This window comes from Rhagoletis pomonella, unplaced genomic scaffold (assembly GCF_013731165.1).
Source record: "Rhagoletis pomonella isolate Grant_MI unplaced genomic scaffold, Rhpom_1.0 Rhpom_scaffold_00002, whole genome shotgun sequence".
Lineage (NCBI taxonomy): Eukaryota > Metazoa > Arthropoda > Insecta > Diptera > Tephritidae > Rhagoletis > Rhagoletis pomonella.
In genome coordinates, this window is record NW_023458556.1 from 13,796,275 (window position 1) to 13,809,439 (window position 13,165).

Here is a 13,165-nt window from a genome sequence, read left to right on the forward strand (position 1 = left end):
CGTGAAGTGCGTTTAAGCGATTTCCGATCGGACAAAACCTACGCCACAAGAGCCATAAAGTTTCGCAAAATTTCTCAAATTAGGGTTCTTTACACTTTTATTTTTAAGATTTTCTAGAAAGATTTTGAGTATGCAGTTTTGTGGCTCACTAAATAAAGTGAAAGTTTTAGGTCGCTAAAAATTGTGTTAATGTCTAACATTTTTTTGCTGACAGCGCCACTTAGGCTTATTTATAAAAAAATCGGAAAAAATTTATTTTATTTGCTCCACCCTAATGTACATAAATATGTGTGTGTATGTATATTCCTTAAAAATGATAATGCATTTAGGCTATATCACATCTATGCATGCGATCTCAAAATAATGCCTTAATTAAGAGAATTCACATCAATTTCCCAAAACCTCAGCTGCTGCCATTATAAAAATATAATGGCATCTAAAAATAAGCAAACTATTTTGCAAATGAAATAATAAATCAAAAAATAATAATAAAATCAAAGAAAAATTGCAAAAGACATTTATGAAACTGAGAAAATTCACATGCATGTGTGTAATTTACAAAAGACAATTATTTATGTGCATAATGAGACCCTAATGAAGTCAATTCAGGCATTCATATTTATGATATGTGCGCGCGCAAGTAGGCCACATATAGTACATACTTACACATACATATATGTATGTAAGTATGTAGGTCTAATAGTATGTACGTGCCAGTGCGGTTATAGTTAAATAAGCATTTGCATGAGTACTCATAATCAAAATCATGCGCATGGACATGCCTACTTGTAAGTAAGTACTCAAGCGCATGCTCGTAGGCTCACAAGAGTTCGTACGTATGTACACATGTATGTTCATGTAGGTACATGAAAGACCTAGGTAAGTTCATAGGCACGCAAGCTGGGCGCGCTATCGCATGTGCAACCAACCATAGGCAGCTCTTACTACAGCCACAACAATGCGACGCTGTTATCTGCGCCATCGGAGCGACGTAAAGTAACGCAATCATTTGTCAATTCGAGCTGCTGCGGCTGCTGCGGCGGGGATATTGTGTCAGAGTTGATTGCAGTGCTTACTACAATGTATGCTTGTATATACATAATCACATACATATGTACATATGGTTATATATTTTATGAGTAGCGACATTTTTATTAAGTTTTTTTTTCTATAAATATTTTTTATAAATTCGCATATAAGTTTTGGTTTACGAGTTGTACTTGGTGTGGCGTGGCAAGTTGGTAGTCACGGCATCCCGCGGTGTATACTGTGACAGCAGCTGCCACTACTGACAATTGTCTACTATTGTTGTCACTCATTTTGCTGCTGCACATGGCGTGCTCAATGAGTATAACTTTTTTTTTTATAAATATGCGCGCGCATTTGAACTTTTGTTTCCTCCCACGCCATAAAATTCTTAAGCTATTGATGTAAGCTGGGAAACAAAAATTGCGTTCTAGAAAAAAGCAGACAAAGGTGTGTGAAAGTTGCGCAGGCGTAAGAGGCTGAAAAATGCTTTTATTACTAGAGTTTTTGAGTTGTGTGGCTTCAAAGTATGTGTAAAAATAAGCGAATATTTCCTCTTTGATACTTTTCATGCGTGATTCCATCGCTTTATTAAGAGAATTTAAAACCCTTGAAATCGGAGCTTGTTCTTTTTAGCCATAGCAAGCGCTGGAGCCTCACGGTTTACTGGCTCTATGTAGCCGTCATTGAACCGTTATAATATATGAGTACTTTGGACCAGACTACTCTTTTGCCCGTCGGCATACATTACACCGTGCGACAGTAAATTTATGGGCAAAATATAGAAATTGCGTATTTAGTTTTTCTCTCTGGCGTCAGAATTGTTTTAAAGGATTATGAAATTTCAAAAAAGGATTCATTCAAAAAACGATTTAAAATATATTTCTAGAACAACAATGTGGGCATAAAACCAAAGAGCAAATTTCGAAGAATTATTACTTAAGTTTTTGGTGCACAAGGACGAATGGGTATGGAAAATGTCCTTTTAAAACTTTGTCCTTAAATATTCTTAAAAATTTTCAATATTTGTTTTAGAAAAAATTGTATGATGAGAACTAATATACACACGACCACATCCTCGAATTCCGTCCACCTAACTTTTTTTCCTTAAAAAATTATATTAATTAAAAGTGCACTTTCAATAACTTGTTCGCCCTTGTAAACCAAAAAATTTAACGACTTTAAGTTCTACAGATATTTTTTTTTCATTTGGTACCCATATTGTAATTCGACATTGCACTAATTTTTTTTAAATAATTCTTTAAATTAATCATGTCTTTGAAATTTAAAAGTCCTTCCAAAAAGATCCTAACGTCAGAGGGAAAAATTGAAAAAGCAGTTTTACTATATTTGGCCCATAGTTTCGTGGGTATATTGATTGTTGTGTGTGTTTTAAAGAGTTTTGGTTTTTATCACACGCTGTTCCAGGCAAAGCTGCTGTTGCTCTACGCTCTTCGGTGAGACTACGAGGCTTTGGCTAGTTTCTTTCTAACTGCGGCCACCCCGGAATTTCCGACTGGATTCTAGACCACTCACGTTTATTGAAGGATAGATAGTTTAAACTGAGTATGAGCTTTAAAATCAGCGCCCACCCAATTTATTTACGAAAAGATCTGGAGTGTATGGAAGGGTTTATATAGGTATCTTCTTCGAGAAATCCTTCATAAATCTTTAATTTTGGTCACCCACTGCTGTCCAAGTTGAGGTAGCTGTCATAACAGAAGCAGCAGTTTGGATGATTACGAATGTAATGCCACTGAAATATGTGATCGTACTCATATATTCTGATAGCCAGATGAAAAATAAGACCATTGGGAGTTTCATGGTGTACTCGAAAATCGGGGGTCCTTGACATCACTATCGATTGCATCAGAATACTTTGCCATCAAATTCATATGACCTATGTCGATATCGGTTGGCACCCTAAGCACATATAATTTTACAGTTCTTCAATCCCATTTCCAACTTAACTCTTACAACACCAATGAAAAAATGATTCCCGAGTAGTTGCCCTACTTATCTACACTAGACAAAAAATAGGCTATCCTTTTTAATGATTAGACAATTTTTTACTAAGTGTGCTTATTATAACTAACTCTTGCATCCTAGTTCGCGCATTATGGGCAACGTGAGCAACTCATGTGTTGAGATGCGATAGCCAACCCGAGTGGAGCCCTGGGTCGCGGGAGTAAAAGAGGGAGATTCGGTGGGGCCAATCCGACTTATTTGGTTTGAAAGCTCACTGAAGTCTGCAGCGTCTGTTCACGTGGAGGTGCAGCTGCAAGCGGGCGTCTATCTTGCAGCAATCGGCTTGCTATATAAACGTGTAACCGGTTGAAAAGCCATTGTCCCAGTAAAGGTTGTGCGCTGGGCCTGGGACCCGCCACGTAGAAATGCCTTCCAATGAAAATACCAAAACGGCCTCGCATGAAATAATAAATTAATAGTTTCAAATAAAGTTAAAATAAATAAAATAAAATATATAAAAAAAAAATAACTGGCCAGTCAAAAGTGGTTGCAAAACATTGCCAGCTCGCACTGCCTTCCACGCTACCACAAACATCGCCATTGCGGTAAGTGGTGGCCGAGTGTAGCGCCGGTGATTGCAAATATTTTCTTTCCACAAATTATCTACAATTATGATTTTCATAATTTTTAATTATTTGTGGCTAAAATTTATCGACTCAGTGGTCGTATACAAAAACTAAACCTGCGACTAGCAAAAAGACAGAAAACCATTAAAATTGCCTTAAAAACCCAAAACCAGAAAAAGAAATACGCAAATGAAAAAAATCTGCTGCAAGCGCTTGCTGCAATGCCGCGCGCCACAGCAGGGCCATTGCAATTAACTTTTTGAACTATCGCCTAAATATTTTTGCCGTGGAAACGTTATTGAATTTTAATACTGGTGCAATATTTTCCAATGCTCTTATCTCCTCGCTCGCTTTTCCGTTAGCGGCTTTGTAGGGTTAATGGCTGAGTGTTGGCATTTAGCGCCCAATTGAATGTGATATTCTTCTATGAAGTAGGGCCGACTGTTGCTTGATTGTGCGGCTGCATGTCCGACGGCGTATGCATGGCTTACAGGTTGTAGTGGCTGCTTTCAAACTGTCTGACATGCAGTCCGCTTGCGCTTCTATAAACATAAGTGTCCGAAGCGTACAATGTGGGTCAAAGCTTTTAACCTATAATTAATATTGCCCTTTTGTGCGGCTGCACAAGTTCGTTGCTTAAGTCTTTTGTTTGATGCATTTTGACTTTTTTTTTTTAAGTATTTTTTTTTAGTTTACATCAAAACTGTTAGGTTGATTTTTTTTTCGCTTTCAGCAAATAATCGAAATTTCGTAGTGGGAAAAGTATAGAAAAAAATGCTGAATCATTTTTGGAAAAACAAATTGCAATAAATTTCCGTAAGGTGTATTGCAAAACTAAGTTTTAGGCAGCAATTGCGCATTTACATAACTACATATATAAAATATTATGCATTACACTGGTGAATCTTCACATGCCTCGCTTTTCTATGTGAAGTCTTCTTCTTTTTTTTCTGTGTTACGTAGCTCAAGCGTGTGAGCGAGTTGAAGTGAAGTGCCCAAATGCAATTGTTTTCTTTCTTCTTGCTTTATTGCATATTGTTTTGATTACAAAACAGTTTGCATGTGTAATCGCTTCAATTTTTTTCTTTGCCTTAAAAAAAAACAAAAACATTTTCTATTGTCTGCAAATGTTGTGCCACTATTCCATGCAGTGAAAGTTCAGTAAGCCAGTAAATCTGAAATAAAATTTACTTCATTGTTTACTGGGCTGGAGAAGTACTTTGATAAAGATTTAAAAAAAAAAAACACAGAAGCCCAAACAGTGGCGCTTCGCCGAAGACTTCCCAACACATTGACATATTAACACGATGACACAACGCTGCTAAAAGACTACTGGCTGCGGCGCAAGCGGTAGGGCAGCCGCAGCAAGTTTTAAGCTAACAGCAGATAGCCCAGCGATGGGTAGGCGATCAACATCTTAGCAATTCAAAAAACCGACAAACGTTTTAGCTATTTATTACCAGCTTGGCGTAAAAATAAACATATTTTGTCTTCCTTATTACCCGTCAGCCCATAAGCAAAACACTTTGGTGAAGGAATTGCATTTTAAATGTTTTGATATCGTTATTAAAGGGTAGTTAAAATATTTAATGCTATTTTGTTGAATTGGAAAATGCATTTTTAATTACGAAATCAAGCGAGAGAAGATAGCCTGCATATTATTTACTTATATAATTTTGATTTCTCTAACTGCAGCGCTACAAGTTGGCTGCAGTCAGATCAGCAGCAGGAGAGTGAAACGAGAAAGCTGATGGTCAATTTCCGAGTGTCTGAGTGTATTTAAGTGAGCATATTTAACGCACTTTTCAAAAAGCAATCACTTGCATTCCCCAATTTCGCTCAATGAATATGGTAAATAATGTGGGGAGGTCACAAAGCTGCTCCAATACTTTGGCATGGTTTTTTTTTTTGTAATTACAAATTATTTCAAAGACAAAACCTATTGGACGTTTTGAAGGTTTTGGGCAATTTGAGTGGTCGAAAATTGTCAGTAGCTTTCTGAGAACGAACATCTGCACCCAATAAAATCCAACAGTAAGTTTCATAGACGTGCTCTCTCTTACCGCTTCTGTATAATTTTAAAATATCAAGGCTGGCACTGTGATGACTTTGACTTGAAACTAAATGACTATCGTGGCGATTTGACTTCCAGCACAGTAGTTTAGGTAGTGTTAGGAGTCTGGGATGGGGTAGCCCCCGGCTAGTTCTTCGATCCTCTTCAGGAAATCGTGTAGCGTATGTACGTGCCAGCGGCGGACATTATTCATCAGCTCGGCGTCGCTCATATCCTTCGTCTTTGTGCTGCGTCTGGATGTGTCAATCCGAATGGAGGCGATAGAGTCAAGCGGTAGTTGCACGGGGCTCTCCTCTTCAGCATTATAGTGCGTTTGCCCACCGACTTTAAAATTGCATGACGTTATAGCGGCGGTTATAGCGTTAAAAGGTTTAAAAGGCTTTAAAAAAGAAACAGAGTTTATGTAGATATTCAGAAGGTCAGTCTCATATTACGTTACTAATTTAGAACCATAACTTGGTGAGTTCTTTTACATTATACAGAGCAAAAAATAATGCAATTTCCTCTTCCTCTATATTTTTTTCAGAGCCAGTTGAAAATTTAGTGACCTTTTTTTTAGTCTACAAATTTTTTTTCACCACGAAAAGGGTCTACTATTATTTTATTTTCCTGGATCATTTGGTCTCCTATTAAAAGAATTTATTTAAAACATTTAAAACTCACGATTACAATGTTAATAAATAAATTTAACAAATATATTTTTTTTAAATGTCATTCGGTGTAAGATATTGTGAATATTTTTGAACACCCCATCGCTCCAACAACCACATTAAAGTAATGTAGTCCACTTAACAGCGCTGTAAGCAAATGAGCACTAAAAGCAGTTACTTGCCACATTCCAACCAACACATACATACACACATGCACAATTTTATGCTTTTATGTGTGGTAGGTAGCATGCTGCACAATAGGCTTTAATTGCCAGCTGTCGGCGAAAATGGGCAGTGCGTGGTAATGCATCCGCCACAAGCGCGTAAGATAATGTGGAAAGGAAATAAGAAAGTAAAAGGTATAAACAAAAATCAACGAAATACGGTTTCAATGCATTGCATTTAAACTGCAGGCAAAACAAAAATATCAAGAAATCATGCAATCGTACATATTTAAGATAACAAACTTGTTTTCTTTGCTTAAATTGCATCGGAATCACTTGAATGCATAAGTATGTAGAGGCAGACATAAGATTGCATATACATACATACATATGTATACATATGTACAGTACACTTTTGGCGTCTGAGGCTACTTCGTTACTTTCTTTATTTCATATTTTTCTCCTAATCGAAGTTTTTATTTTCAGCAAACGTTTTCATGAAAAATATTGAGTTTTTTTATCAAATATGTAAATGGTGCATTTTTGCATATTTCTGGCGCCTCAGATTCGTTAATCGCTTTGTCACTTTCTCCATCAATACATACATACATAAGTATGCATTTGAATGTATTTACATTTTATATTTACAGTGCCGGACAAAAGTATTGGCACAGAAAATTTTTCGTAATATTTGCAAAGTTTTTTATTCTAATGTATTTTCGATAATTTTTTATAAAAACATAGTTCATCCTGCACCAAAAAACATAAAAACTAAATCTCTAAACTTTGTGCAAAACTCAGAAAAATTCAATAAATTTGCATACTAATTTGCAACTTTCTAATCAGATTTAAAAAAAATCCTAGTATGCAGTTTTATAGCCCATTCAAATTTAGTGCCACAAAGTGCAAGTTTGCAGTATCTAAAAAATTGCATTGATATTTGGCAATTTTCTTAGCTCAAGTTCTTTCATACAAAGTATGTTCGACAATATTTTTTTTTTATGGAGGAAATGAGCAACACCTTCCATTAAAAAAAATTGCCGAAAATCAACGCGATTTTTTAGATACTTCAAACTTGCACTTTATTATACTAGAATTAGATGGGCTATAAAACTGCATACTTAGACTTTTTTTTTAAAAACTGAATAGAAAGTTGCAAATTAGTATGCCAATTTATTGAATTATCCTGAGTTTTGCTAAAAGTTTAGAGATTTTGTTTTTATATTTTTTGGTGAAGTACGAACTATATTTTTCATAAAAGATATTGAATATAAATTAGAATAAAAAACTTTGCAAAAAATTCTCTGTGTCTATACTTTTGTTCCGCACTCTATGTATGTACATATGTAGCTACTTTGTCATTATCGCTCGATAACTCACTCTAAATGGCTAATTAGTTTATAAGTTTTGGATTATAAAATTACGCATATTTAAGCAAAAAAAAAAATATAGTAGGTAGTAGATATGAGTAGTCCACTTGCAAAATGCGTTATGTGATTTTATAATAGAAAGCCATAAATTTGAAAAAAAAAAAACGACTACGACAACGAGTAACATTTAAATTGAATCTTTTTTATTATCACCTAAAAATTTGGATAAATAAGAGCCTTATAAAATTATAACATAACATACCATAACATAAAATAACATTCACAGTCTACACGACCTAAAGCAGTTTTCTAGGTACATCAGAAGATGGATACCTTTGAAAGTTTATAAATAAGTATGACAGCGACTTTTGGAAGAAGAGTTAACATTTTATGCTATTTTTTTCAGAATATCCAAAAAATATTTGCACTGTGTTGCTAGTGGACATGAAACTACTTTAAATACTGGTACGTAATCCACCAAAAACTAAAAATCGAAAATATTTTACATAGCGCACTTTGCAAGTGGACTACTCATATGATGAAGCAGTAAATATAGCTGGTGATATGGGTGGAGTTCAAATAAGGATCAAGAAAAAATATCCAAAAGCAAGGTATATCCACAGTTCAAGTCAACTGTTGTATCTTGCTGTGCCAAATGCTATGTGAATTCCTACGGAAATGTCTTGTAGAGTTGGACGATCTCGTATATTTTGCGTAATAACGTTACTAGTGGCTGTTACTTCGCAATCACAGTGATTTTCAACCGTGAATTTGACAAAAAAATGGTGGAAGAAGTGTTGCAGAACAAAAATCTTTGAACTAAGAGCTTGAATAATTCACAGTTGCAGTTTCTCGATACGTAGCTGCGACAGTTGCTTTATCACCGCCACAGTTCATAGCAGTTGTTGTTACTGCTATTGCGAAAGGTGCAATCCTAATACAAAAACATCACAAAAATAATTTGATAATTCTTGATTTGATACTTAAGTTTGAAAATTTTATTTTTTGCTTTTCAGTTCATTTGAATTATATTTTTTAAACTTGGTAAATTTTTTTGGTAAAAGGCTCTAAGTGAATCAAAAGTACACGTATAGTAACTTTTTTCACGAAAATAACTTTGAATGTTTAGCGCATATACTGCTATCTGATGTTTTTTCTAAGTATATGAGAAGTTGGTAAAAAATTCAATTGTTTTATAAAAAACCAATTTTTTTATAAAAAAAATTTTAAATTTTGCAAACTGACCAACAAAAAAAAAATAGAGAGTTGTCGCGTGTTTGAAAATTTTCGATTAATTTGACTGCTTAAACAAAAAAAATATTTAGCTCAAAGGAAAATATTTTTGAAGTGGGTTGCCATGTGTTTCAAAATTTCAATTCGATTAAATTAATAAGATAAGTAACATATTACAACATGAGTATCAAACAGAAAGCTAAATTCCTAAAATATTTTTGAAGAGTGTTGCCATCGTTTGAAATTTTTTTTTAAATTAAATTGATAACGTAAAACGAAGTGTTGCAATAAGGGTGTCACATTAAGGTGGCTTAAAAACAGGATTCAATAATAAAAGCTTTGCTCAGAAAACAGTTTTCTTTGACAAAATCGACTCCCTTAGTGTGTGGGTGCGTGTGTGTGTGCAACCTTTTGTTAGGAAGTTAAGGGGGTGTCAAGACTTTAATGTCACTAGTAAGCAAACTTTAATTAAGATTGCCACCTGTTTGAAAAATTGCATCCGAGTTAGTGAAAAATGCCCTGCTACGAGCCTTCTAAATGCTAGAATTATGCTTTCAAAGTTAACACACTTCAAATGCCAAATGTTTAATAAATAACTAGCCGAACTCAACTTTAAACATAAAATTAAAACTTTTTCTTTTTCCATAAATTTTTAAACATTTTGTTAATGCAAATTGACCATAAACTTTCAGCATTAACTTACAAATTAAAACTCAGCCACTTTTCTAAGCCGGTTTTTGGGTCCGCTGGCGTAGACAACTACATACATATAAATACTAACCAATTTTCATACATTAATCAAATTATACCGTTATAAAAAAAAAATTAGCTATAATTACTTTTCAACAGACTCACCTTTCTTTTTGTTGTCTTGTGTCTCCTTTGCGGCAACCGCTTCCTTTGCATAAGCTTTTGCGGAAGCAACAGCGACAGCAGAGTGCAGCAAAAGCAAACAGATGCCAATGACCAAGTGTTGTCTTTGAAATGCCATTTCGTTGATTTAAAAGTGACAGCAGAGTTAAAGCTTACAACGAAGATAAAATCTACACAATTTGTTTTTTTTTTTGGTTTATTTTTGTTTGTTTTTGATTGCCGTATTTTTTTTTTTTTGTAAAAATTTAAACAAAAATTATTGGTCACTAGCGCTAAAGAAATAAAAGTGATATGCATATGAATAAACAGTTAAATGCTAAATTTTACTGTACACACGGATTATGTGTCAGATGAAAAAAAAAAAAAAAAAACAACAAAGCCATGGCGTGGCGACAGGTGAAAAGCACAAAAATTTCACTTTCGTGACACAGCAGAAAAAAAGTTTAAGAAACAAAAATTCAAGCAGTCGTGACGTTGAGTTTTTAATGTTTTTTTTTTGTTGATTCAAACGGTTAGCAAGTTTTTCATAGCTTCGTGGCAGCTGGCGCTCGGCCCGTTGTTGCTAGTTGATGCTGTTCGCGGTGTGTGCATTTGTTTGTTTGCTGGTGTGTGTCTGAGTGTTAATGCCAGTAAGCGATTTGGATTTGGCGTGTGTGGGGTCAGTGTTGCGGCCAACGCACTTTCATGCCACTGATTGGCGGTATAGCATGAGGAAAAAATGAAAAAAAAAACAAAAAAAAATTAAGGTAGCAGACAGCAAGCTGTACAACGGCTACTGTTGGCTAACCGATAATTACGAGCAGGAAAAGTTGGTTTTATTGCTGTGTCTTGTGGTCGAATGTGTTTCACTTTTTGTTTATTTTCATTGCAGTTCTTTTTTACAGCGTATGTATAATTTTGGCTTTTAATTTAGATATTATTATTTTGCACAAAATTTTCATATTTTTTTTTTGTTTTGCAGCTACCCTACAAAATTCGAGCTAAATTTACAAAATCGCACACACGTTTCGTAATTCAGACCGTCAGTCGAACAGAAGTCAGATACATAAAAAAAAAAAAACAAAAAGCAAATAAGAAAAACAAAACTAGAAAAACCAGCAGCAGTAAAAATCAAAAATATAAAAAGGCGAAAATGGCGTATAAAAATTATGAAAACCGACACTTTTCGCGGCTTTGCAAACTATTAGAGCATAAACTTATTGAATTCAATGCGATCGCGTGCAAACTGGAATGCAAAAATATTAACAAAATAATAACAACAAAAAAAAAAAGAAAAAACGTTGAAAAAAGTAAGCTAAAATTGGAAAATTATAACACTAAAAAAGCAATGAAAAAAAAATGTTTGAATGCGCAAAGGCAAACAAGTATCAATTAAAATACAAATAAAAAGCGCATTAAAATACAATTAACACAGTGCGCACGAATTTGCTTAAAACACATTGAATAAGATTTTCATGTACTCATGTACACTCCCATGCACTTGAATAGGGACAATGCTTTTTCGTTTTTTTTCTGCAGTGTTTTTTCTATTCCTTAATTTCCATTATTTTTGACTAAAATACAAAAATAAAAAAAATAAATATGGGGGGTCCTTATTAGAGCAACAGAAACCAAATCAACAATTTTAAGAATTTTTGTCTGTCTGTATGTCAGTACTTTCAGTTTAAGTAAATTGCTAAGATAAAGTAAATATTGCAACATGGATGTCAAAAAAAGGTTTAAGTAGAGTTAAAGCCGAAAATATTTTTGTGCAAGGTTGCCACCTGTTTGAAAATTTTGGTTTAATTAAAATCATAAGATAAACAATATGGGTACAAAACTAGAGGTTTAGGAAAGTTGACAGCCGAAAATATTTTTGTGGAGGGTTGCCACCTGCTTGAAAAATGTTATTAAATTAAATTAAATATTAAAGTACGGATATTAAACTAAAGAGGGTTCAGAAAGTTTACCGCCGAAAATATTTTTAAGGAGGGTTGCCATCTATTTGAAAATTTAAATTTAGTTAAATATTACAATATGGGTATTAAAGGAAAGTATTTGAGAAATCTTTGATTTAGAAATAACTTAAACTAGCAAGTACATAATTCGCAGCGCCTTCAAAGTATTTTTTTTACTTACTTCCTCGCACAACATCTAGAACTATTCGTTAATATTGTAGTATGTATTTGTATAGTAGGCCGATTTTTTTCAAATTACAAAAAATGGATTTCCGTTCCTTATGGAAAAATAATATCCGATATTTGAATATTTTTTGCGACAAATATTGAATTAATACACCTTTAAAGAAAATGAGCGATATGTAAACTCGAGTTATAGGATTAAATTTTTACTAAATACCTTCGAAACTGCATTAACCCACATTCATGAAGAATGCTTCTTAAACCGATTTTTTATTTTTTTTGTTTGAAGTTCTAACTTCGTAAGGGGGTAACAACAAAAAAACGCTTTTAAGACGCGTTGAAGCATGCCGGATACTTGCTAGTTTTCATATCAAAAAGGCGAGCATGCGTTAAATTTGGAAATTATTGCGAAAGAGTGCTAATAAAAAATTAAAAAAAAATAGCAATAATTCACACCTACTTCAATTTTACTCTTTGTTATATTGAAATTGAATGGGGTACAAAACCGTATACCTAAAAAAATTCTGAGAAAAAAATTTAAATATTTAGGATTTTATTTTAACATATTTTTATAAATTTTCTTGCAAGTTTGAAACTTGCGTTTATGGCGTTTTTTTGAGAGTGAACCCCATTTTAATTGAAAAATAATGAAAATTAAATAAAAGAAAAATAACCAAAAATAAAAAATAAAAAAAAAAATCGAAAAACCATTGTCCTTATTCAAGTGCGTGGGAGTGTATGCATGCAGATTATTTCTTGCACTTTTAAAAGATTTTCTGCGTTAGCAAATATGAAATATTTTGTTTTTATTTCAAATTCCGCTTTTACTGCAATTTTTCACTTTACTCATACTCTTATTGGTTTGAATCATAAACTTTTTCTCATGCGCACTTAATTGGTTTTATGACTTTTTTATTGAGCAGCTTTTTTCCTATAAATTTGTTGCACACGGAAATCAATTAACTTGTCTGGCTATAAGTCTGCAATAAGCCGGCGAAAAAAAACGTTCATTTCATAAATTATGCAGCAAAAGAGTTATGTAAAATTATTAAACAAAGCCA

General features: G+C 33.7%; 1 protein-coding gene across 1 annotated transcript in view; it reads right to left on the bottom strand.

Moving 5' to 3' along the window:
* The window catches only part of LOC118733109, a gene marked incomplete at its 5' end in the record, with an annotated part of 76,837 nt that extends 66,686 nt beyond the window's left edge, over positions 1-10,151 (bottom strand). Inside the window, 1 exon segment of the mRNA XM_036462335.1 lies at positions 9,967-10,151. Coding sequence (XP_036318228.1) covers positions 9,967-10,102 — 136 coding nt within the window.
* Between the last annotated feature and the right edge of the window lie 3,014 nt (positions 10,152-13,165).